This window comes from Anas platyrhynchos, chromosome 1 (assembly GCF_047663525.1).
Source record: "Anas platyrhynchos isolate ZD024472 breed Pekin duck chromosome 1, IASCAAS_PekinDuck_T2T, whole genome shotgun sequence".
Lineage (NCBI taxonomy): Eukaryota > Metazoa > Chordata > Aves > Anseriformes > Anatidae > Anas > Anas platyrhynchos.
The window spans coordinates 141109256-141136378 of NC_092587.1; the positions used below are offsets into that span (position 1 = coordinate 141109256).

Below are 27123 nucleotides of genomic sequence, written 5' to 3' on the forward strand. Positions count from 1 at the left end.
TGAAGGGATGAGGCTACAAAAGAGGTTTTGAACAGGCCAAATCCAATTCTGGCTTCTACATTGGCCATCTGTTTGCAAAATATATAACAGCAAATGCTATAATTTCACGTACGTGACTTGGTTTCAAGTTGACTGTGGTAACTCCGAGGCTTGACTAATAGTTTTGTAATAGTCTTCTTCACTACTTACCCTGGAAAGCGTTTTCTGTGCTGACATTTCTCAGACACTGAATGAAAAGGAGTTCCTTTCGGACTTGAAATAGGGCACTATTAAGCAAGCCCGTTTTGCAAGCTCTACTCTCACTCCAGCAAACACTATTCTCATACAGATGTGACCATCAGAGAAGTACATCCAGTTTCCTTCCAGTAAGATGTGTGCTGAGCTAGTACCTCTCAGCAAGGATGTCGAGTGCCTGCTGGCACGCAGGGTGGGCTCTTGTGGGAGCTTTGTGCAATGACAGTAGGTTGGGAGATGCTCCAAAATCTGAAGTGCGCAGAGGCACATACTTTTTGAAGGTCATGACATGTCAGAGATAAAATATAAAGCATTTCTTTTTCCAGGTGAATAGCAGTGATGCTGTGCACACAAATCCTTCTAACCACAGAAGGGCAAATTCTGCCTCTTTCAACATCTTGCCTGCTCTGCGTGTTGCCAATATTTCACATTATTTGACACTTTTTTTTTTTTTTTAATAACTTTAATACATTAAGATAGTAAAGCCACCATATAAAGAGGTTCACATCTCAGACAAAGAATGTTTTGCTGCTGTTTCACAGTGAGAATTTTCACACCAGCTGTGGAGACTTGAGAGTTGCGTGGGACTGGTGGTTTTGTTATCAGGGTGTATGGCATCTGTAGCTCACAGGTAGGAAGAGGCTGCGAATCTCATCTTGGAAAGCTTTTATGATGGCAGTACTTATTATCAGATTCATAAGCTTTGTAACTTTTAAACCTACTTTAAAGAGGCCTCCAAGAAAAACAAAACTTCATTTGCCCATGGTTAGAATGCAGTTCCAGGAATTCTGTCACTTGCGATTTCTGTTGTGGTTTTCCTGGGGTAGAGGCTTGTCCTGGAAGGACCATTGAGGTTGCTGCTGTACTGAGACTTTGACAATTAACTCAGGTAAACTCCTAATAAATGAAATGTAGTGATCACCTTACTATATGATTTTAAGACATATTGTGTCAGAAAATCTCAAGAGAGAACTGTTAGCCATGCAAACACACCTGTGGCTCCCTGGTAAATCTCATATTTACCCCACCTTGTCTTTAAAGCACAGGTGTAACCAGGTAAGGGATTGGAGGGCTATCAAAACCTGCAGAAGCTGGCAGGGAACAGCCTCTAAAGGAGGCGCTGGGTAAGACTGTAGATATACTTTTAATTTCTCCTTTATATTCTTATTTTTGTCCTCTCAGTTTTTTAAGAATTATAGTTATTCTTTTTAAATCAAAGGTTTTGTCTCAGTGCTATCACATAAATGTGTTATAAACCCATTTTGGTTGCCTTGTTAAGAGGTTAAAATTCTCACTTCACTACATTTAAAAGACTCAGACTACTTCAGCTGAGCACGATTTGAGTGTCAGGTCAACCCATTCTGGAATAGCATGATGTCTAATCCTGTTGAGGAGAGCAGGCAGGCTCTTAATGCATTGACTGGGTATGTTGTTGACAGAATAATATGGTACCCAATCACTTGCTTTGGCTGAATGCTTGGTAATTGTGTTTCTTCCTGATGTGAAACAGAGGGTTTGTAATCCATTTTGCTATCACTTACCAGAGGAGGTCTCCCTGAGCTACGGTGATTTTGTATTGTGTTCTCTGCTAAGTCTCTGATCTCCAGGCATAGTAACTAGCATGCCTATCATTTCTCAAGTACTGTAAAAATACAAGCGTATGATTTCAAAAGTTAATTTTAAAATAGCCCAAGTGTAAATGTCACTTTTTTTTTTTTTCCACATAGATATGCAGCACTTTTAGAATTGCTTTTATTTTTATAGTTTTTTATTTTATTGCTATAAAATTATTGTTAACCTTTATTATTACATTTAAAAAACACTTCAGATGTTGCTGAAAAATGAAAATGCTGCCTTAAATGAACCTTGTCTTAGAAATCTAGGCTCTTCCTCATTGTAATAATAGGTCTGAACTGCCTAAGCCACACAAAAAGAACTGGACTTGAGGAGCAAAACTGCTGGGCCTTGGTTGTCCAAGGATTCCTCCACTGGCTGGAATGCATCTTTCTGAGGCAGATTCAGATGTTTTCATTCCCCAGTTTTGAGGTTGTTTGTGCCAAGTGTGTCAGTTTGGGTGATCCCTGTTTAACCTTTTATCACAAAGGTGGGTGGGTATGTGGCACACAAATGGACTTTTTTCCCCTTCAGTCTGTGCTCATGGGTTGTGACTCAATGAAATTGATGGCCTGAATCTTATCTGTTTGATCACTGTTGGGAATTATTTTTTTAAAAAAGTGATGCTTTTGAGAGATATTTAAAGAAAGCATGGCATCCTTGAAGTGAACAGTGCGTGATATGAGAAAGGAGAGAAGGGAACAAGCATCTAAAAACAGAGCTTGTTAAGTTAGCTGTGTAAGTGGCATTATGCACAAACAGATGGGAGCCAGCTGTCTTTCTGGTAGAAACTGAGACATACTGTATGAACTGGGGAATGAAAATGTACGTTAACTGAGCACTGCTAACCTGCAGAATGAAAAAGATCTCTTAAAACCTTCATGAAACCTAGATGATTTTTTTTCTCTGAAATAATTATGGCCATATTTGATGTAAGGTGTATGTTTTTTTTTATTATTAAAATAAGAAAATTATTCTTGTTTGAATAATAATTCAAATAGAAAAATATTTCACCTTGTCAGCTGTCAGTCTCTAGAGCTGCTGAAAAACCTCTAGATACATGATAAAATGAATATTTATTGTGTATCGCAGATGGAGAAAGGAATTGTTATTTCTGGAGCCAGGATAAAGGATACATGGCTTCTTTTTGTTGAAATATTGATTAAATCTTTCACGAAAAGACAACTGGCAGTGGATCAAAAAGAAGTTCAATGCTGGCCATTAGAATGTCTTTGTTTTGTTTCACAAACACAAACTTGACGAAGTGGAGAGAAGGGTCGATTTAAAAACAAACAAACAAACAAAAAAAAAAAAAGTGAAGAGCCAGGGCTGAAAGGAGAAGTAGGTTAAATACTGAAATGACCAATTGCTCCATGTGAGTGCTTCTCCAGCTTCTTTTCCTTCTGTGCTGGAGTTCATAATAGAGTTAGATTTGTTCTGGTAGGATGCACAAGGTCATTGATTCAATATCCATAACCTTAGCAGCAGGAGTCATTAGAGAGCAGGATGTTCTTTCAACTCCAGCTGCTGGAAGGAAATATTATATAGGAAACTTGGTGCATAATTTTATCAATAATAATAAATAACTGAAGGTATCAATGTTATCTTTTTATTTATGTTGAAACGATCCTGCTGCTATCTACCTTGGCTGACAAGAGTTCTGGGTCATATTTAGGGTAATGGTAGGGTCCCTGCAATCCACATTAAATCTCATGGCTCTCAGTACTTCTGTGTGCAGTAATGACTGAGGTCATAAAAAGGAAACACTTCCAAAATCCACCAAGATTGGATAAATGTGGAGTGGAAGCATCCCACTGTGTGGAACAAGTTCCCTGTCACATTTGTTAGGGGGGAAACATGCAGGTGATGCTAGTCATAATAGAAGTCCTACAGAATGTAATATTTATTTAAAAAAATGAACATATACATCAACAGCCAACATTAAACTTTAAGACATGAGTTGTTATAACAGCTATTTGGCCTGATATCTTCCAGGACATATTTCAAGAGGTAAAGCCTCATTGTCCTCAGGTGCTTTCCTGTCACCTTGTTCTTCAGCACTGCTGATTTGCCTTGGTTGAAAATTGGATCGTGTCAACAGTGTAAGCTTTTCATTGCCAAGTGAGCAGCGAACTTGTCAGAGTTGGGTTTGTAAAGAGGAAGCGAGTTGGAGCCTCTTGGTGTGTGGCAATTCTTCCGGAACAAGGCAGGTTACACGCAATCTGGGATGGCCCCGTGGAAAGCAAATCAATGAATACTTGCACGGAGACGTTGCCCAAGTAAACACAGTCACAGGGTCTTATTTCACAAGAATTTCTTCCTATTACTTGAGTAGTAATAGGATGCTTTTTGTAAAATGAACTCTGGGCACCTTACCTCTACCTTGTTCACCTAGTAAACCTACAACTTTATGACCCAGAGTGCAAAGCATCAGGTTTTGCTCGAAGTGGATGCAAGGGTTGAATTGTTTTCAATCGTGAGGTTGCCCTTGGGTGCACTTTTACATTTTCAGCTGTGTATTTGTGCCAGAGCTCCCTACGGTTGCGTGAGCAGTGCACGTACAGTACGTGCTGTTCTGCAATCGGTGTCCATAGGCTTCGTTTCACCCTGTACGTCCCTCATGAATTCCGATTGCCTGTAAGTGCCACAAGTTCTGGTCAGCCAACTTGTCATGTATTTCTTCAGAGCTGTCCTGAATGTTTTCAGTAAACACGCACATATTTTGCACAGTGCTGTAGGATGTCTTGGACCCATCACTGTCTTTCCTGCACTCCACTGCTACTGCAAATGGGTGCCTTTTTAAAATTCTGCCCCAATGCATGGAAAAAACCTTGATGTACTTTGTAGTCATTGCAGTCAGGCAAATAAACGGGGTGAGAAGCTGAATCTGAGGGTAATGAGAAAGATATAAGCAATCAAACAGAGCTAATCCTACCTCTAGAGAAGGGTCAACCAGCAGTGCCCAGATAGCGGTCAGTGGGGACAGTGTCAGAAGGATGGGGTGGCAGGGAAAGACCTTCATTACATCAAACTCCACTTGCCTCAGGCTGTGGGAAGCCCTTGTTGCAATGGCCTGACAATGTGAGAACCCCTGGATGTAGATTTTGCTCTCTGCAACCTTGCTGCCTGTTGTTTGTTAACCCACTTGGTGGATGATGGTGACAATACATGATGGCTAATGTGCAATGCCACCATAAAGTGCCTTTGCCCAGTAGTAAGACTAAGAGGCAAACGGGAAGTTGTTAGTGTCTAGGCATGGCTGGACTGCTGGGGCTGGGTTCAACAAGTAGGAAGGGAACAGAGGGCATGAGAAAATATTGTTACAGTCCTTTTTAAGTTCATATTATGCATGCAAAAACTCTGGCGATCCTACATCAAGAGGGGTATAAAATGTACGCAAATGGGCAGCAGAAGTGACAGAGGACCAGGAGCTGCATCCCTCTATGGCAAGGTTACATACTTTATAGCACAGCAAAGAATTGGCAGCTGAAGGGTATGGTTGGGGCCAAAAGTCCGGGGTAGTATGGAAAAGGCAGATGGGGAATGGGTGATTGCTGATCCTCACACTCCCAGCTCTAGAAGACATCCCCTGAAATTATCAAACAGTAGGTTTAAAATGTACAAGAAGTAGTATTATTATTCTGTCAAGAACATATTTAAACCACAGAACCCATTGCCATAGGGTGTGGTAGGGACTGAATGTATTCATGGATTCAAGAAATTCCTGGAAACCAGCTGGCTTTGGGAACAGCCCTTTCTGGAAGCCCCGAAAGCCTTTAATTGCTGGTTGCCAGCAAATACAAGGGTGAAAGTCACGCTAAACCTGCTATGTTCTTACATCTCCTTAAACATCTGCAGCAAGTTACTATGAAGATCAGACAGCGTGCTACACAGACTTTCAGTATGACCAATGACTGCTGTGATATTCCTATGGTTTTAGACTCCCCAGATGGCACGAGTATTTCTCTGTGATGCTGTAAGCCCTGAGCTGTGGCTGTTGGATGGCCTGTGAAGGGTCATAACCATCTTTAGTGGTATAGGATAATTAAATCCAGCACCTCAATGTACGACCTGGTTATAGCAGCCTGGGCATGACTGATGGGGCACTGGGAGGAGGACGGAGGTCTGCAGAGGACAGAGGGGTGTTGAAGAGAGCAGGCTGAGACATGGAGAAAAACACTTGTCAGAGGCCACAGGGACACTTGTGTCCTGTCTAGGAAAACCTGTTTTTGAAATGGGCTTGATAATATGAATAAAATACTACAGGATTTGCAGATGCTGCATTTTGTTTGTTGACTATGAAGCAGCTGAACTCAAAGCAACTCAAGGTTACCCACCACAGATCCTGAGTCAGGCTTAAGGCTTGCTGAAAGCACAGTCTCCTTAGTTCATTATTTCTCTTCTGCCTGAACATCTGATGAAAACCTCTCTTACAAAAACATCCAGGTTGACACATTAGAAGAATCCTTTCTTCAAGGTGCTGTTTCCTCATCTTCTCAGAAAGCTCAGCCTCAAGGGACAGTTCTGCCAGGCACTTTTCTTCATTACTTTACAGGGTTTTGAAATGCTCATTGAAGTGGGCTGTTAAAACTGGTGGCTGCTTGTATTGTTAAGAAAACATTGCACATCTCCCTTTGGCAGACTGCAGTGCCAGAAAATTTCATACCTCTCTGCTGTTCCACCAAGACTTCATAAATAAATTTTGATTTGAGTATATACTAGAAAATTACTGTCTTCTGCTATAGCAGTGATGCTAGGAAGTGAAGAATAAAATTAGCCCTTAGAGACAAATGATTTGAGCAGGCTCTTGAGAGTGGCATCTTGGATCTGATGGCTCCATGAGAGCCCAGTTACAGGGGCCTGGCACGAGTCTGTCAACTCTAATAAACATGATATTATCAGTAAACGTGTTAATGAACCTTGACCTGAAAGAACACAGCACTGCTGCTACTTGTAGCTAGCAGGTTGAGGGAGGTGATTCTCCCCCTCTACTCTGCTCTTGTGAGGCACCACATGGAGTGCTGCATTCAGCTCTGGAGACCCCAGCACAAGAAGGACATGGAAGAATTAGAGTGAGATCAGAGAAGGGCCACAAGGATGATCAGGTGGCTGGAGCAGCTCTCCTATGAAAAGAGGCTGAGGGAGTTGGGGTTGTTCGGTCTGGAGAAGAGAAGGCTCTGGGGAGACCTCACTGCAGCCTTCCAGTACCTAAAGAGGGCCTACAGGAAAGCTGGGAAGGGACTCTCTGTCAGGGGATGTAGTGATAGGACAAGGGGTAATGGCTTTAATCTAAAAGAGGTTACATTTACATCAGGTGTTAGGAAGAAATTCTTCCCTATGAGGGTGGTGAGGCCCTGGCACAGGCTGCCCAGAGAAGCTGTGGATGCCCCATCCCTGGAGGTGCTCAAGGCCAGGCTGGATGGGGCCTTGGGCAGCCTGGGCTGCTAGGAGGTGTCCCTGCCCATGGCAGGAGGTTGGAACTGGATCAGCTTTAAGGTCCTTTCCAACCCAAAATGTTCTGTGATTCTGTGTTTTTACTGAAATTTTAATGTTGTAGAATTATGTAAAGAAAATATGTTTTAACGTAGTCTTCAGGCTCTCACTATGCATTTAAACATCAACAAAACACTGTTAATTGTGTTATAATAACAACTTTTTTTTTTCTGGCTGGTGTTTTGCTGTAAAATAGTTTTGAATTTCTCCAAACACTTGCCAGTTTGCCTCAAACAGTCAGATTAGTTGGGAGATCCTGGGAGAGCACAGCCTGTGGCGGGTTCACCTTGCATGGCACTGTGACAAGCAGAGACAGAAATCCTGTGGGGCTTTCATTTCCACCCTTCTTTTGGGGATCTTTGCACATGGAATACAACCCTTCCCTCTCAGCAGGTGGCAGCCTCTGTATTTCTCCATGCATGGGTATGTATATTTCCCTAAATATATATATATTTATCTTTCTCTTGATCTTCATATGGAGGGAAAGAGATCTGAGTCAATTTTTAGACCATTGGAGTGCTGAGGAGTATGTGCTTTTTTACTATGACTCTTTCAGGATTTCTTCTGGATCTTTTAACATCCATCAAGAGCCTGTGGCTGAGAGCTGTGTCCTTGCCATGCAGAGCTGGCCAGTTGCAACTTTAGGGGAGCCCTCGATGGTTAAATTTTCCAAACAACACTGCCATATCATAATGGCATTACATGGTTAAATTCAGTTCCCCATTTTTGTTTTGTTCCCGTAACTATGTTATCAAGCCAAGATCTGTATCAATTATTCATACACTCTGCCGGAAGCCACTCTCCCTGGCAAGACTATTCACGGGAACTTGTACTTTAATCAAAACAGTGATCCGTAAAGGTCCTGACATTTTTGAGCTTTCTGTGAAGACATAAGGAATGGCTCAACACTTCTGAGAAGGTCAGGTTAGATGACTTGTCCTTAAAGAAAATGCAGGTTTCTGCCAGGTCCCCATTATAATAACTGCCCCTGAGGGAGCAGATCCTGGAAGCTACAGGCAGGAAGACCAACAGGGATCTCAGTTTTGCAGGGAGGCTCTGAATCAAGGGATATTCTGGAAGGAAAACAAACAAACAAACACCCCACATATAGCATAAAATATTGTCTTGATTTTCCATGTGTAAAATCCACACGAAATCTTTAAAAATAGTTGCTGAAATGACAACTTCCCTTTTCAGCTGCTGCAGAACACACTGGAGAAGGCCTTAGCTCAGTGCAGTTGAAGCACGAAATCATCCTTAAATTAATTTTGGTGCCCCTAGTATGTTTATACTCTTCTCATGTAGTCAGCCATTGTCAATACAACAGAACCCTCCAAGATCAACTGGTGATAGCTGTTTTTATTAAAACAAACTTGTTCATTAACCTGAATTAATGATACAAAATCTTTTCTTTTTTCTTTGGTTCTTGGTTGTGTACATGCACCAATTGGACAGATGAAAATCTGCAAGCAAATGTGATCTTGCAGCATCACTTTGGCTTGCTTTTGCATTTCTTCTTCAGAAGTGCAATGGTGATCTTGAGATTTGCTCTTTTTCTTCTGAATTGACTTGATTTCTCTTGTATTCAAATATTCTGATTTTTTTTTTCTCCACTTGAGAATCATCTATTTATGTTATTCATTTATTTGCAACCCTTTTTTTCCATGATATCACCAATCCAGAATAAGTTTCTCGTTTCGTTTTTCTCTCAAGCAGCTCTTGCTGTCAGTCAGAATTGCTGACCATCGTGACATTGAACACAGGACAAGTACTGAGCAAAAATGCAAAACACAACTGAAACTTTGGCGCATTTATTTCCCTATCATCTGCATTTTCTTATGTTTTGCACTGTGACACCCCACCCCAGTCCCACAGAACATCTTGTGAATGAATTGCACATTCTTTCTGTGGAGCAGGAAAGAAATATCATGGGTAACTGTACCCACTAAGAGTATTTCATCTTTTGTGCTTCTTAAAACAAGTGTGTAAACTATACTTGTGTGTCAGAAGGATATTAAAACTACAAGATTTACTGTCTGCATTAAATAAATGACTTCATCTCCTTGGTGAGACAAAGATTTCATTCAGGAACATGTAATAAAAAAAGAATGGTTACTATTACCCTCTGAGTGCACCTACAGTAACCACTACTACAGATCAACACCAGCTACATTTTTCCCTACTCTTAGAATATATGTTTGTCATTGTTTTTCAGAGCTAAAGTGACTTTTTTACCAATTAAATTTAAATACAGCCAACAAGAACAGTAATCATGAACAAAAAGCTTCGTCATCTGGTTTTCTTTGCTTAGCTTCTCAAGTTCATTGTTTTCTGGATTGACTGCTTGAAGCAGCCACCATAACTGATTTAGAAATCTTATTCTATTCCTGTTGTTCTGGCTCTTGTAACTCTACATGACTTCATGCTCCTCATCTGGTCACACTTCATCCCCTGCCTGCTGTTACCATGGGCTTTTCATAACCAGTGCCACGTATTTAAATCCCTATACAGTTTTCACATGCAAGTCCACAGAGTGCATTATGTTACTTCATACATAAAAAAACTGTTTGTGATTGCAAGCATCACATTTTGGAAGTGGAGGGGAAAAAAAGCTGCTCAGCAATCTCAGGTTTGCTTTAGCTAGCTTTCAAACCACGTCCCCTACTGACTCACTGCCTGCGGTCTGAGATGATGCCACAGCTGTGGGAAGTGTCTGCTCGCTGCTTTCCTTGGCATCGTTTGCTCACGCTGGTCAGCCCCAACATGGTGAGGGGCCGTGCCTGTGCTGCAGCTTTACTTAAAGCCTCGCACAGAGACGTGGTAGGAAGTGTATGCTATAGGTTTGCTCCATCCAAGCAGTGATGGCTTGGGAAAACGCTCGAGCAGAGCTGCCAGTTGTGGCCCACCTGGCTCGTCAGCAATCAGCTGCAGAAATGCAGAGAAGTACGCACACATCTGTGCTTGCATGGCCCCACTGATTTCACTTGCTGCACTGGTGAAACTGCCCTTTGACAGTCCATGAACACAGTTCAGCATACCTATATGCAATTTTATCCATGGGAAAAGGAAGTAAAGGGCCTTTTTTTCCCCACTCTTATTGTAATGTTTGAGAGGCTTTCAGATGTGGTGATGGTGAAACTGTCACTACTTAGCAATTTAGATTACCATCTCCATTCTGGTGCACAGGAACGGAGACAACACTTCACTTCTTCAGCTCCCATCAACCTCATCTTTGCAACAATCCACCTTCCCTGCTTGCCTTCATTGTGCCATATGTCATGTAGACCATGCCCAAGGATGGTTTTCTCCCATAAATAAAAAGCCAGCAAACCCCACTTTTTTAGCAATCCTTTCTTTATTTCATCATCCTATAGCTGACGATTTAATCTGCTGCTGGCAGCCTGTGTGCAGCACTAGTGGGCAGGACGAAGACTTTCCCATGTCCCAGAAGGGGTCTGCAAACATGGGTGTGATGTGTTCAGTGAAGAGCATGGCCAAAGCAGATAGAGGCTTCTCAGACATCCTCCTCTGTTGGCTCAGACTCCATTTGAGGGCAGAAGAAGCACCGGAGAGGATAAACACAGCCTTCTGTTGCTTGAAGTCCCTCTGGCTTATTGCTGCTGGCTCTGGGCCTCTCTAGCCCTCACTTAGCCCCTTGCAGCCTGTTGACTTCTACAGTGAAGGTCCCCTCCTCCTCCCTTCCCCTTCCAGCCCTTGCCTGTGTAATCAGTCTTTGCAGCCTGTCGGGTTGCTTTTGCAGTGAAAGGAGCTGTTGAAAGCTTAGGAGCCCGTGGGGCAGCAGGGAGGCAGCCTGCAACCAAGCTGTCACTTCTCTAGTGAAGCAAGCACCCCCTCGTGACAGCGTGTTTGTTTCTTGGCCCATCTCTCCCTGTTTCTCACATATACCAAATACAACTGGTATGTGACAGCACTTATTTCTCTGGAAAAGCATACGAATTCCTGTATTCTTGGCATCCATTGCACATCAGGCTAGTCCCTCTGCTCAGTCTTACTCTTTCTGTCCCTTTTATTTGGTGTTTCTCAGAGCTGGATAGTTTTTCTTGCCTCTCCATTTCAGAGCTCCCCAAGAGCCCATCTGGGAACTATGCACAAGGACATTATAAATTATTAAAACCAGGTCTGCCCATATCAATAAGCCCAAGAACATGTGTTGTTGGTGCAATAGCTGTGGTTTACTTTGCATCTTCTTGCCAGTTAGCTTTCAACATTCAATATTTCTTAACGTCTTGCCACCTTATTCTTATGTGAACAAGAGAAATTTTCTCCTATTTTTAATCATGTGAAGCTGGCTCAGCCAAACTGAGTAACAGAACTAATTAGCAAAATCCATGTGAGTGCAGTCCCTGGATGTCAAACAGCATCAACCATGGAGCAATTTGGATGAGTTCTCCCAGGAAAGACATCAGAACCTGGGAGTCCCTTGTACAGATGGTCTTATCCCCACTCCATGACACTTGATTTTCTATTTCCCCTTACATGAACTACAGATCATGAACAGACACACCTTTTTTGTGAAGGCCTTTTGAAACCCCTGTAGGAAGGGACTGCTAGAATGCTAAATATTATTTGAGATTTTGGGTTATTTGGTTGGGATGTCCTAAGAGAGAAAAATCCACGCATGAGCAGCAAAGGTATCTGCGTGCAACCCTGGTGTGGGAAACAGCTCTCCAGTGAGATGAGCAATGAGTGAGACATATGGGGAATAGCCTGGTCTTCAAGTCAGGAATTTCACAGCTCTGCTCCGGCATCTTGAGCAGTATAAATGAATCATCTGCACAGCGAAACCACAGAACGACACCAGCTTCCCTAAAAGTGCCTCTATATATATAGCTGCTGGACTTGCACATTTTTGTTTATAAATACTCAGTAATAACTGACCACAAAGTGACATGGTCTTCTCAGCAGACAGCCCCTAAAAACATACATTTATTCCTGAGCTGTAGGAAACCAGGCTGTTGCACTTCCAGATGTAATATTTTGACTTAAAATCCTGGTAGTGGTGTGTGATCACAATGTTTTATGGGAAAAAAAAAAAAAAAAGACAGCTAAGATAGAGCTCTTCTGAAGAAATTTAGTTAAAATTGGAAAAAAATTGGAAAAAATAAATGGAAAGTTTAAAAAATATTATCTGGCAACTACACCATTACTCTGTAGGTATTTGGTTTTAGTCTAGTTTTTTAAAAGCAGGATAGCACATATCATTGCATTATAAACTCACTTTGAATCTCGTAGCCCACTTCATGTTTTCAGAGCATCTGAATTTGTAGAAGCGTGAGGGAAATTGGTTGGCCGTGAGGGGAGGCCATGAGGGGAGAGCTGAAAGGGCTGGAGTGGAGGGGTTTGTGTGTGCGCTAAGGACACATATCTCCAGAAGAGCTAGCGATGCTCATTCTGCTGCTCGCTGAACAGCTTGCGATCAGATGGCTTCATTCAATGAATGCAATGAATGTGTTTGCAGCAGTTGGTAGGTGTGATCGTTTCAAAGTCATTTAACCTCATTTCCTGCAGTTTTGCTCTTTTTGAGCCTGGTAAATGTCTGAGTTTATGTGCTGGCAACTTGTTTGGCACCATTGGCCAGGGTTGCCATTAGAGATTCCCACCTCCCTTGCGTACGTGAAAAGACTGTCCCAGAGAAGTAGAGCTTAGACTTCGGATGACACTGGTCACCTTATCTGATGGCTCTTCTGTCTGGCATATGACACATCCCCAAAGACTGCGGTATGTCAATAGGTGTCATCAGCTATATGCTTCTTCTCCCTGTGGAAAATGGCAGCATGGTCTCAAAACCTGGCAATTTTCCCTCTCTTAAACAACATTCTAAGGTCTCCAGTATAAATGAGGATGACAATAGTGAAATAAAGAGTTCACAAATTATGTTAGGGATAAATTAATAAATGGTACATGAAGGATTTGTATCTCCTTACTGCAATCAATGGTTGCATCGCTTCTGTTTCTGAGTCACTACTCGGTTAGTGGCAGCACCACGAAGCCTTAACCTCAAGCTGGGATCCTGGTGCTCTAGACTAGGGCTTCTTGTCTGAGGTTTGTGAAGTCCTGGGGAGGAGGCATTTTTGTGAGGTCTGTGGGCAGGGAGCTGCATGCCAACACCAGTGCTGGGAGGTCAGCAGGACACCACACAGTGCCTTCCTGGGTTAGCAGTGACGTGGTGCATGACAGCCGGTCCCTGAGGGACAAAGGGGCTGGAAGAAGTCCTGGATTGCCTGCAGGAGGCATCACATGTCAGGGCAAGGCACGGGAAAAACTGACTTGTGGTCCTGCTCCAGACTGAAGTCCTTCACATGACTGCCCTCTTCTAGATAGGCAGAAGTCAACATTACCACAGTTGAAAACCCATTTTTTCACCCTCCTGCTTGTGAGCCTGGAGACCGTAGCCTGCTTGCATCAGTTAATTCCTTACACCCCACCATAGAGATGGCCTGCATGCAAAGTGTGAAACTGAGATGGTTGTCATGGAAGGAAAGAGGAATAAACCCATTCGTGATTCACAGGCTATATGAGGAATCACAAAAGAGGAAAAACCTGCCATATTGTCCACACAAAAACTCACCAAACACATTATGTGAAGAGTGCAATTGTTCAGCTGCTGACTATGCTGCAGGACACCGTCTGTCACCCATGAGAAAGTTTGGGTTTAGGTAGAGCGTAAAATAGTCATGTGAAGACACGAGTGCATGTAAACTGCCATTCGTCAGAAAAAGGGAAATTTAGTCATATATTTAGCAGTCATTTCCCCTTTTTTGGGAAACCCAAATGCATATTTTTGCTCTCTCCCTGTCTCTATTTCTCTCATCCTCACTCTACGGAAGGAAAGAAAGGTGGGTCTAAAATGTCATTTGGTTTTGACACAAATTTGATTGGGCAACGAGCGATAAATTTCCGCTGCCTGTTGGGCTAAGCTCTATATAAGGCTCTCACCAGCAATTTTCATTGTTACATCGTTTCACGAGAGACTAACGGGTGAAAGGATGCAGAACCACAGGTAAGTGAAGCTTATGGACATCTGGGAATGAAAGCTATCCTTAAAAACCTCAGGGTGTGCAGGGGCTTACAGAAAATGCTAGATACTACACTTAAGGGACTGGAAACCTCTGAACAAAAATAACCAGGTATTTTCATCAGGCAAAGGATCTGAAGATATCCTTTTATAGGGCATTACATGTAAACCATTGGCCCATTGGCACTGTTAATGCAGCAAAGGAAGACACTAGCTCCTGATCCAGGCATAGTCATGGAAGGGGATACTGCTCCATGCCAAACGCTTGCATGTGTCATGGTATGGGAGCCAACCTGTGGTTATGAAACTGTATTTGTTGAGCAAGAGGTTGGCTTTGTAGTGCTGTAAAGATGACAATAAGCTAGAGATAAGTTATTACAGTCAGATTATCAGGTGTCAGGTAAATTTAGCCATTAGAACATGGAGAAATTTGGATTAAAAACACATGAATATGAGCATGATGGGATACACAGAGAGTGTTTGCAAGTAAGTACCTATGAATAGGAATGAATTATACTGGTTGAAATACATTTTTGGTCTTGGATAAAACTTGAAGCAGTTGTCTAGTCATTTCATATCCATCTAATGGGACAGTCTTAGCATTAGACTAATGTTAAATGTATGTAATTTGCATTTCTTTACACAATATGGAAAAAGTGCGCATTATGTATGTGTACTGTATTTATTTATGTACACAAATACTTACGTACAGCATAAACTGATGCCTATCTATAGCAAATGTAATGCATTTCTGAATGTTGTACACAGAGATAATATGTGATCAGTCGACTGAGCAACAGCAGTTGAAATCTTATGGCAGACCATAGTGGCCAGTGATGTACGCAGATGCCTACTTGCCTGTCCAGGTCAATACAGATGATAGCTAATGAATGACCAGCAGCAGATAGTTCTGTTTTCAGAGATGGTTGTGGTGTCTATACTCTGTACTCACTTGTGTACCAACTGCAAGGTGGCTGTACATGAGTCAAAGTTGTTGTTCCCCCATTTGCTGGGGACACGGAGAGCTTGGCTCTGGTTATAGCAAGGTTTTGTGCTTTTTGGCCTATTTTGGTAGCCATAGTGGGGAAGATGGAGTCACACAGGATTTAATTAAGGCATACAGCCTTGGCAGAAAGCTGAAGGGAATGCTTAGAGACCTAAATCTCTGCTGCATCTTCTTTCCTGGGCTTACCCAAACAAGCTACACTACAGCCAACTTGAAGTGGCTGGCCCATGCCTCCATCATGTCTTATTGCTAAATACACAGAGCTGTATTTCTCTACCCTTAGCTATTGCACCAAACAAAACAAAGCAAAACAAACACATGGGGACAGCAGCATCTTGTGGCGTGTTGTTTGCATCTCCCAGAGTGAAAGGAAAATGACAGAAGTGTTTGTGCCAAGCCAGATGCCAAGCCATAATTTGGGGGTGAAGAAGCCCATCTGTTCCCTAAGGAGAACCCAAGATCACCAGGCCTGGTGTTTGGAATAGGGGAATTAACTCTGCTGGTGTTAATGTTGAGTATTTTAATTGTATCTTTTGTCTCCTAATAAACTTGCCTTCAGATTTCAAGACACTTTCCGTCGGTCTTCTCCTTCCCATTTCCTCTGGGAAAAAATGCAGGGGCTCTTCTTTGTCCTGCTTACATGCACAGTGGGTGCCTCTGCTTTCAGGCTCCAGCAAGGGAAAAGCACAGGTAAGGGCATGTTCCTTTTTTGTTATTATTATTTTTATTTCTTGTCTCCCTCTCCCCTCTTTTTTAATGCGCCTGGCCAGCAGTAATGATAAAATGTTTCTGATTTATACAGAAAACTGCCCAGATCACATCATCTCTTTCCAACACTACTATGAACTGCATGGAGAACCTGTGGTTCTGAAATGCCCTTCCCCCAGATACAAACATCTGGATTTTTCTTCCTTGACCCATAATATCACATGGTACAAAAATGACTCAAAAACCATGATATCAGGAAGAGGTGAAGATCCAAGAATCTGGGCAAAAGGAGATGCACTCTGGTTTTTACCAGCAAGGCAAGAAGACTCAGGAGTGTATGTCTGTACGAGAAGGTAGGTGCTTAAAAGAAAATTCAGTGTGCTGAAAAAGGTGACTGTATCTAAAATATGTTAGCCTGATTCTAAACACAATTTATCTTCAGAGTGGGTTTGGATAAGATCATTTCCTCACCAACTTTAATATAGAAAATATATGGGAAGTTAGAAACTTTAAATATGTTGTGTCTCCTCTATAAGTATATAGAAATCTTGATGCGTCATGTATTGCTACACAGTATTGCTACTCTACGATCTCACAAGGAAATAGTGTACATGAGAAGTTTGCTCTAGCTTATTTTTAAGTCAGTCAGGGATGCAGCAAGCAGGGGTGTGCAGCAGACAGGGAACACGGCAGAATACAAGCTGTACATCACAGCTTTAGAGAAGCAGACAGCATTGTTTGCGGTTTGGATTGCATTACAAAGCATATACCAAGAGAGAGTGGCTCTGAGGTGTCTTCCTTTTTCCCTGTTCCTTTCCGCTGATCTTTACTTTTCTTCTTTTGCACATTTTAAAGCAGAATTTGATTGCTTTGGCTTTGCTGGAAGATGTCTCTTGAGACCCGGTGTGTATTTACTGGGCTGGTACCAGACCTGTGATAATACAGGCTTGCAGCCAAGGCTATTTTCAGTCTTACTGGTCATTTTTTTTTTTTTTCTGAGAGTTTATGGTCTGACAGCCTGCTGTACAGTTTCAAAAGAGGAACAAGGATCTGGACTTGTGGCGGACTGAGGAAGGCAAAAACCATCAGTGCCATGCAGGCCTGAAATCCAGAAGGTGCCTGGGTCTTTGCCCTCCTTCCAGTCCACCTCCCTCGCTCTGGGACCCATGAGGTCTGTACCCGTCTGCACATCCCAGCACCTGGAGCTGCCTCTGCAGAGCTCATTTTCCTTGCAGAACAGCAGGCAGAAAGCAAATTAATAAATCACGTTCAACTTATTAGGCTGGCCTTTCTATGTGTTAGCAGGGAATGCAATGGTGGGACAGGAGAAAAGACTTCAGTAGTGCAGCCAGCATTAGAAAAGGTTGTAAATATGGAAGTCATGCAAATTCTGCTTTTTATCCTGTTTTTGGACACTCCTGCCTCAGTTCCTCAATGCCTCTAAATGTGGCAGTGTTACTGCCAGCTATAGCAAAATGCTGTGAAACCTGTTTGAGAAAGATATGCAGGGGTTGAGTGAATAGCTTCATTGTTAGCATTATTACAGGATTAATGGAGTACAAAAAAAATAATAAATGTACTTCCTTCTCATATGATCCCATAAGGAAATGAGAACATGTCTTCAGCAGTCTGTGAAATGAGGCTGGAAGCAAAGTATCACAGATCTCTTAGTTTGCTGAGAAAGAACTTGGGATTTGGGCATCCCACCGGTCCCAGTGCCATAGGGGCAGTGTGAGCCCATCAGACCACAGACACATGCCTGGTTATGCTGGCCTCTTCCTGGGGGAAGGCAGAAGCAGGCTTTCACAGGATGGAGAGAACACAGCTCAGGCATCAGCCTCCCCCAAGTTATTTGTCCATTTTGTTCCTCTTTGTGACTGGAAGTGATTGCTACTTGGGGCTGGGAAGAAAAGCTAGATACTGTGCAACTCTCAGGCCTTCTTTTCTATGTAGACCAATATGTACTCACAGAAATGCCTACCAGCTGTACAATAGTAACTGCAGATGTATTTTAATACATGCTTTAAACTTTTTATTTCTTCCTTACGTTGCAATCATTAGGGTTTTCACAGTCAAGAGCTCTTCCAAGGAAATGGGTGGAGGGTTCGTGACACACTTGCCACTATTCAGATGGACACGGTGCCCCTCCGTGCAAAATCAAAGCCATGGCTTTAGCCTGAGGGTGTGCAGCAAATTTTGTGTACAAATAAGAAAAGAAAGCTTGGAACTCTGAGGCAGACATGTGTCAGCAACATGTTTAGATCGTGCCCAAAACAAGTACCAGTGATTCTTCGGGATCCCTCCTGGTATGATCTCTGTCTTGGCCTCCTAGAACGGGCTAAGGAGGGAAATAGAGCTGGGAGGAATCAAACACAGACCAGAGGCTGTGTATCAAGGGATAGATGGCTGTGGAAGTGAGGGCACCTCTCAGACCAGGCCGGGTGGTCTCCTCAGGTCTGGAAAGACAGGTGTAGAGAGGAACACCCTGATCCAGCTCACACCCACTCAATTACCGCAGAGAGTCTCAAAGCCTGCTCTCACTGGCTTCAAACCAGCTTAAGCTATTGGCTGCCAGCTTTCAAGTTCACTTGCCATGGATTTGATGGGTGTCACTTGGGCTCCCTTGTCACCTGTGGGTGCTCACATCTCCCCACTCTGCCCACAGGAACAACTCCTACTGTGCCGAGGTGTCCATCCACCTCACCGTTGTGGAGAAGACAGCTGCTCGAGACATCGCTTATATGCAGGTCCTCTTCACTTTTACCTCTGGAAAGATCGTTTGCCCTGACCTGTGGGAGTTTACATCGAATATAACCAGTCTGGAGCTCAAGTGGTACAAGGTAGAACTTTAAACTTCTCTTTATGCAAAGCCTAATCTCATCCCATTTTTAAACAAACACTTATCTCCACTTTCTGTTTCTCCTGAACTCCATGTAGTTAAAGTCACAAGCGTTTTTATGTCACAGCATAATATAATGAAGATTACAACATGTGGAGGTGCTGGGAAGAGATTGAATCAAAGTTCACAGTGGTCTCTTGCCTATCTTGCTAGTCCAGGACTTTTCAAGTAGGAAATCCTGGTTTTGCCTTTAATGTTAAATATCCCTCACCTGACCATCCTCAGCTCTCCACTGCACAGCATGGGAGTCTTGTTATATTTTCCCCATACCTTGGTTTAGCTTTTATTTACACTCCCACTATGAACATATGCTCTGCCTCTTGCTGCTATCCTTCTTAACACAGGATGTCATTCCTGTGCTGGTTTCACACAGCCATGCCTATGGTGTGATAAATACCACACCAGCAAATTGTCTCTGCTCAGGTTTTCCTTCAGGAGCAGGCTATAACTGATGTACCTATGTGAAAGTCCTTCCCCACAATGTGTTGTGAAAACCTGTGTGATTACTAGAATCTATCTGTCTTAGAAGAGTGCCTTAGAATATTATTCTTATAAGGACATGTATGGAAAGTAATAGCAGGAAAACCTTCCTGTTTACACAGAACTTATTTTCCTTAGAAGAATTTCTTAGTTGATTACTCGTAAGAGGATTCAGGAAATACCCTGGTATATTTTTCCATCTTAAAACGTGGCTTTACTGAAAGGTTTTACACGCATATTATAGCTACATTACAATAGCAATTCTTCACACTTCATAGAATGCCCCAGACCGTTTTGAAGAGGGATGTACATTTGAACAACTGGATTTGTAGTGGGAAAGTGGAGCTGGGTGCAACCACACCTACTGGGGACATAATACCTGTTATTGCCTTTTCTCCAGGATGCCCTGCTTTTGGAAGACAACGGTGAAAAATTTGTGTTTCTGAAAGGCTCGAATTCCCTGATCTTCACTTCTGTATTGCCAACAGACTCTGGCTACTACACCTGCAAGATGTCTTTCCCGTACGAAGGCGTAACGTACGAGATCACCAGAACAATCCAGCTGCAGACAGTGGGTAAATACTGACCCCCCCCCCAAAAAAAAAAAAACAGCGCCGCGCTGAAGAAAGCTCTTTGCCACAGCTCATTGCTAGTGAAGCTCAGGAGGGGGGGCTCGCATCCAGCCCTCTGGTGCTGCCAGGGGGAGAGAACAGGGGTGCCTGCTTTTGGAGGAGATAGAGCAATTTCTCATAGCACATCTGGCACAGCTGTGCGCCTAGCCGCAGCGCTCGCCCTGCCTTCGGCAGCAGCCTTGCAGGAGGCAAAACCCATCCCTCGACGTCCTAGGGTGCGGGAGGTCACTGTGCATGACTCTGGGGAGCCTGGGGGATAAAGGAGCCTCCGTCCTGGCTGGGGCTGGGGGAAGGCCGCTGCTTCTCACCGCCCGGCGGGCAGCAGAGGGCGGCCGTGCGACAGCGACAGCGGGCGGCATCCTCCGGGCTCGCCAAGGCTTCTGCCTAAATCTTCTCCTCCGGGCTCCAAAGGGACATCACAGAGTCACTAAGGTTGGAAAAGACCTCCAGTTCACCTGATCCAACCGTCCCCCTACCACCAATATCACCACTAACCCACATCCAACCCCTCTGGGTGATGGAGTGCTGCTTTCCGCCGGTCCGGGCAATGACCAGATTTCCCCCTGTGCTAGCACTGACTCTCCGTTCTCTCTCTCTGTCCAGAACAAGAAAAGAGAATTACCCCCATAATCGTGTATCCAACTCAAAAGACAACATCAGCTGCTCTTGGTAAGGCTCAGCGTTATTTTGGGGAACATCTAATGAGATGAAAATTAGAGGAGGTTCCTTTACAGTCCAATTCGTTGGTATTTATTATTATAGTTCCTTTGATACTGGTTATGTCAGTTGAGAGGCAGCTTCTCACTATTCCCTCAAACAGCTCTAGGTCTTCCAGTGGTTTTGAATGAGCCACCAACTCTTTTGGGAGGAGATATTTTTAATTGCTTCTTAATGTTTCAATTGGACAGTTGTAATCGGTTAGAAAGTACCTTGACAGAAACTCATTTTTTTCTTTGAAGATCGTGTTATGACTGTGCATTTCTGTTGCCTTTCCTCATTTTAGAGAAGAGCAGGTATATTTTACACTAAGCTCTTTTAACGTGGATGCTCTACACACAGTGTTCTTAAATTTAAATGCCACTTTTTTTTTTTTTTTTTCTGTCAATGTACCACTAAGTCATTTTTTTTTGCCTATCTGCTCCACAGAACGTATTATATCCCTCCGATCACCATCAGTATAATAACAACATTGTATAAATATTGAGCCACGCATTTTCCATATAAAATAGCTATGCACTAGTGTGAAGGATTTTTATCCTTAGCTCAGAGTAGCAATAATTATAGCAAAATTCTGAATTTTTGTATCATCACTTTGGCTCTAGCGGTCCCATCTTGATCTGAATGTCCTTGCCTGTAGCACCTCCGAGGGAGGTTGCACTGCTGCTTAGTGCACTTGCTCCAGAGCAGTAAATCGCACTGTGCCCTTTTTGCCTCCTGAGGAATACATCTAAATCAAAAACAATCTGGGGCTTAACTTCAGTTTTGAATGTAGCAGTGCTTGACATGTGTGGGAGCTTGATCTCCCACCAGAGATGTTGGTTTTCACCGAGATAAAGTAGTTCTCAACATGTATCTGAGTGCTTTTTAATCTTTCACCAACAGGCTCCAAGATGACTCTCCCTTGTAAAGTATTTGCTGGACTGAGCAGGCATATCGATACTGACGTGGAATGGTTAGCAAATGACACCATCATTGATGTGGTTTACAAGCAAAACAGAGTTACAGAGGGAGAACGACAGTAAGTCAGACTGAAGTGTTTTCTTGTGGTTGTTATCTTAACCTGCAGTGTTACACTGGCTCTTAGATGAATGCCAGGTAATGAAATGGGATATGGAGAGTCCAGAAGTAAAAGTCAGAGCTAAGAAAACACACAATCAAGCAAAAAGCCAAAACATACCAAGCAGAATGATTTTTTTTTTTTTTTTGTAATCTCTGGATTTCATTCCTGTTATACTGTAAATGACCCAGCTCAGAGCCTTACACTTGAAGCACAGTCTCGTGGGCAGCTGAGCTAATGTAAGAGCAGACTGCAGTGGAAAGCAATGGGCCTTGATCCTTCCCAGTGCTTTTCTTATCACTCTCCTTGCCCTGTGCCAAGGAAATGCCACCATCCATTCCCCCACACTATCTCTGGCATTCATCAGATACTTCACTGAACCTCTGAATACACTTAGATAACAGAAAGCTACCCAATGGTTTTTGCCTTTTATGTTATTTTTTAAAATTGTTATTTTAATTATTGTTGGTTTTCCCCTTAGGGTTGTTGTTTTTCGCGTCAATGACTTAAAATTTAAACTGACTCACTGAGATGCCCAGGGAGTGCTAAAGCTGGCGCCAGGGAAGCACCAGGGGGGATGCTGGTGGGAGGGAAGGCAGGATATCCCACATCCTCTTGCCCTGATCCATTGTCTCTCCCCATCTTGAGATGTTTTCTGAGTTGCCTCATAGTTGCATGCCTCAAGGCTTGTGTTGTTAGTGGCCAAACGGGTCCCTCACCAGCTATGACCTTCCCAAACAGGTCTTGGCTAGAGATTAAGACTTGTTATATGGCAGAGACCATTGACGACAGGGTCTGGGGATGTGACATCCCTGTTCTGAGGGACAAGAGTGTTTAACAGTTATGGATGTGGGCTGTTTGCAGCCATGCGGCTTCAGTGCCAGATAAAAACCTGGCCGTGCTGAGTTTATTGCACAGTTAGACCCAGAGGTAACATGATAGCTCAGCTGGGTTCCCGAGTGTTTCTGTGTTTTGGTATTCCCCCCAGCTTGATTTGGACCACTCATTCATAATGTTGTTTACATGAGTGAGAGAACTTAAATGCATTGTCAAGTGACATAAGACATAATGTGGAACATCTAGAGTCTCTTCAGGACTTAAAATAGAGCAGCACATGCGCTTTCTTACTTAGACTTTCATTACTATTACTACCACCACCACTACTACTAATATTACTAATGTAACTATTAAATATTACTATATGTTTGCACATGGAAAGAGGCAATGCCATCTCAGGGTCACACAACACCCATGGTGTGTGAGATGTCTCAGCTCTGCTGGAAGCCCTCAGAAGGGCAGCAAGTCATATCAGGTCAAATACCACAGGGAAAACGTATTTCCCACAGAAATTTGTGGCAAAGCACTCACTGCCGTGTTGCTACCTTCCTGCGGTACTGACCCCGGAGAAGTCCATTGCTGCAATACATAGCAGACTCATGAACAAGCCATTGCAAAGCAGCTGGACAACTTCTCCAACAGTGACTAAAAGGTATCAAGAGACAGTATTTGCACCTAGAAAACCACTTTTAAATAGTTGCACTCATGAAACAATCAGGTTAAAGTCAGCTGGAAAATTTCTAGGCAGTTTCTTGTACTGAAATCTAGATTTGAGGTGAATGATAAGCAGGTATGGTGGCTCAGTTTGCTAAGTGAGTGTTTGCAGATTTATGTTCTCCATGTATACTCTTCCAGCTGATAGTAAAAATTAATCTCAGAAACTACTAGATGGTCAGAAACAAGGAACTAGATTCTTCCATGATCCTCTGTGGGGAGCTCAGTTATACACAACTCTCTCTGCATTTCTTCCCTCCCTTTTCTTTATTTCTTGCAAGACAAATAAAGATCTTAGAGAAAAAGAATATTCTGGAGTGCAGCAAGGGTACTGAGAGGAATGGAGACTCAAAGAGCTGGCAGAACTGGTCTGGAAGCCACAGGTGTCCTGTAATGCAAAGAGGCTAGTCAGAGATGAGCAAATATCCAATGCATTTTCTTGCAATATGCTGTTAGAAAGAACATATCAGAGAGAGAAAAGCCAGCTGATAAAAGGAATTGACATGTGACTTTTCTTTTTCTTTCAGAGAAACCACAGAAAATGGTGAGAACTTCATTGAAGTGCCACTGATTTTTGAATCTGTCGAAGAAGTGGATTTTTATACAGACTTTAAGTGTCTGGCACAGAACAGATACGGATCCCAAGTACTGCCAACAAGGGTCAAGCAGGAAGGTAATGAGCTTGACTGCTTATTTGGGGGACAAACGTTCTATAATTGTTATAGTTATTCTAAAACTAAATTATCATCAAAGTCATTTACACTTTCCAAGTTAGTATTGAACTGGATTATTACCTGGGAAAAACTGATTGCCTCTTTAAATTGTAGACCTAGCATGCACAGTGTTTTAGAATAGTCTGTTCACAATGAACACATCTTGTGGGCTGATTATTGACATTTTCCACAAGCGAAAAGATCTGTGCTGGTATATATCTGTTCATTGGCTAGGGCTCAAATTTAGATATGCTTTGTGAAATGATGGCTCCAGTGAGACTACTGGCAAACTCTCATTGGGTGTAACGGGGCCAGATCAACCCCAGCTCCTCAGAAAGTAGGAAAAAAAAAGACAATAGCAGAATAAAGATCAGAGTGTTCCTTCTCCTCATGCACAGACTGTTGCCAAAATAACAAGAGGTGTAAATTATGGTGGGTGTTGTTATTTTGGCTTCTAGTAATGGGAAGAGAAGCCCTACACTTAGCGCAATTAATGTTGCAGTGCGATAGACCACTGGCTAAGAAGCAGCTGTAAAAACAATATGAAGCAATGCTAATTGTTTCTTTGCGTGACGTTGATGAATCACCAAAGTTTGCTCATATCATCTTAGAAAGGAACATGAACATTTACAGTCTTCATTATGAGTTACAGCTCATGACTCACTCCAGCATCCTATGATGAGGGGTTTGTACTCATTTAGCTAGATGATGTGCTGCTCATGTCTTCTGTGAGCTATACAGGTATTGCTAAAGGGGAGGCAGTCCATGAACTGGTGTAGGCCAGCATAATCCAAAATGGTCTGGACAGATGCTTGTCTTGGAAGCTAGGTGTATTTTGGGAAGAAGCTCACAGTCTTGGCTTGATCATTAGTAATTTATTGGGTGGTCTGTATGAGAAAATTCTTCATAGAGCTTGAGAGCAGACTAGCTGTTATGTACTCCCTTTCCATGTGGTGCCTTTATTTCCTGCTTGGATTGTCGCTGTGTTAACCGAATTAAGATGGAAAGCACGTAGCCACTCTGAGCAGGGGCTGGGAAGAGCCATGTGTACACAGGAGGACTGAACTTTAAATTCTCACCCTCTATTGTTTTCCAATATTTTCCTCCCACCTCGACAAACCCATTTCCCAGAGCACTGAATCAATAGACCTGTTCCTTTTGCAAGTGGTCAACCCTGCTGGAAGGTTAATTTGCAGACATCCTTTTTATGTGATTTCTCCTCTTCCTCCTTGAAAGTAGAGAATTAAATTTTCTGACAATATTTCATTTCTTTACTTTTCCAGCTGTTGGCTTGTCCTGGTACATTGCAGTGATCCCAGTTGCATTGGCCTGTGTCATCTTAGGGGCGATATTTGTACACAAGTGCTGGAAGCAGAGAGCTGATAAAGGATACATGATAGCAAAGGTTTAAGATCTGCTTTATTCTCCAACTGCCAACAGTGAAAAATTCAGCCTGGCTGACTTCCACGTGAGACACAGAGAGATGTTTCAGGCTAGACGTACTGCTTTCTCACCGGATGGATGTATATCAGCTTTTTTCTTCTTCATGTCTTCCATGATCTGAATAAATTAGAAATACAAGTTTGTGTAAAATGCTGCCTAGATGCAGGAAACTCACTTCTATTATTTTGCACCTAGGCTGTGGTTTGTAGCATTTTGAAACATGGTGTCCCAGGTACGTGCCCTTGTTATGAGAAGAACGGTAAGGAAAAAGAGATGGTCTCACCCTTTGTAAATTCAATAGCCTTATCCTTTGAAAAAAGGCAAAACAAAACAAAACAACTAGAACCTAAAAAACAGAAACTAAGAAAGCTTGCTCCAGAAGAGCTATTCCACGCCAGAGTGATAAGAATTTTCCTTGTGCACCCAAACTCAATTTATGTTTCTTCAGTCTACAAAACAGCTGTGTTTTTTTTTTTTTTTTTTTCCATTTTCCAGATCCAAATTCAGTTGTCATGACAACGGTACTTCTATGATTCTATGAACTTTTCCACAGAAAATCTCTCTCTCTCTCTCTTTTTTTTTTTTTTTTTTTAACAACTTGGATTATTCCTTGCTTAAATGAGTGCTTTCAGAATATTCCTCTCCAAGAGATAACTACCTCAGCGTAACAGATAATTGTACACTGGAGAATTTGTTTCTGTTTTTTCTACAAACATCTCATGGCTACAGAACTGTAGGCAGCTGTAACATGTTGTTATCTTTGCCAAGAAAAGGATTTGGAGGATGTTTTAATGTTTTGAAAGTCATTCGACTAGTACTAATAAAATTTTATTCCTGGAAGTGATTCAACAGATTACCAGTAATAAGGTACAGTCTTGCCCTTCTGTGCTTCTAACTTTTATTGCTGGATGTCTCCTTCTCTCTGATATAAGTATGAAAGTCTGGAATAGATTCCTGTAAACAATGAGTCTGCACCAGTCTCAGACTGGTGTAGGTTTGGGAACCACGTATCCTCTGAATTGAAGTATGCAGTCTGATTAATCACGATGCAGAATGGTGCCTATTTAGTTTCGTGTAACTGGATTCAAGTCTTCACATAAAACTGAAGGGAGCAATAAATAAATAAGTAACCATGCTGTACTTTGAGGATCAAAATGAGTAGAATGCCTTGGTTACTTCCTCTTCCGAGCAGATAGTGGAGAAATAATTCCATCGTACATGGTGCATGTCTTCATCTGTATTGAAGGGGAAGAGATCCAGTTTTAAGGTTTAGTTTGTTACAGATCCATAACTGACACCTCTCACAGACACTGAAGAAAAAGCTGTTTCTTTAGGAAAACCAGCCTGGAGGTTTTTTGAAAAAATAATCAGGAAAAAAATAATCAGGAAAAATGTTGGCTCTAAAGAAACAACTTTGTAAAGTAAGAATGTTAGAATTGTGTGTAGTCCTGCAGACCAGAGAGATGAATTTCTCTCAGACATCTGGGAGAAGCCATTGTCAATCTCCTTTCCACCTCCACTTACAGATGGTTCTGAA

General features: G+C 42.5%; 1 protein-coding gene across 3 annotated transcripts; it reads left to right on the top strand.

Moving 5' to 3' along the window:
• Positions 1–1149: 1149 nt before the first annotated feature.
• Positions 1150–26426, top strand: LOC101793878 (interleukin-1 receptor type 2). Of its 3 annotated transcripts, none has more exons than XM_072031209.1 (9): positions 1150–1358; positions 15943–16073; positions 16186–16444; positions 18757–18931; positions 19871–20045; positions 20706–20771; positions 21705–21840; positions 23958–24103; positions 25427–26426. In XM_072031209.1, the coding sequence occupies exons 1-9, from the start codon at positions 1165–1167 to the stop codon at positions 25552–25554; spliced, it is 1410 nt and encodes a 469-aa protein (XP_071887310.1). In that variant the 5' UTR covers positions 1150–1164; the 3' UTR covers positions 25555–26426. The 3 variants fall into 3 exon arrangements, with proteins under 3 accessions (XP_071887310.1, XP_027301564.2, XP_005013465.3); XM_027445763.3 differs by lacking the exon at positions 1150–1358 and adding an exon at positions 14119–14198; XM_005013408.6 differs by lacking the exon at positions 1150–1358 and adding an exon at positions 14214–14362.
• Positions 26427–27123: the final 697 nt, after the last annotated feature.

What these genes read in the sequence shown, in the direction of transcription:
- LOC101793878 (XM_072031209.1), top strand. Translation starts at nt 1,165, where the DNA reads ATGATTTTAAGACATATTGTGTCAGAAAATCTCAAGAGAGAACTGTTA. An exon ending in GCCTCTAAAGGAGGCGCTGG is followed by an intron (nt 1,359 to 15,942) that starts GTAAGACTGTAG and finishes ACTTGCCTTCAG; the next exon opens with ATTTCAAGACACTTTCCGTC. An exon ending in AATCCAGCTGCAGACAGTGG is followed by an intron (nt 20,046 to 20,705) that starts GTAAATACTGAC and finishes CTCTCTGTCCAG; the next exon opens with AACAAGAAAAGAGAATTACC.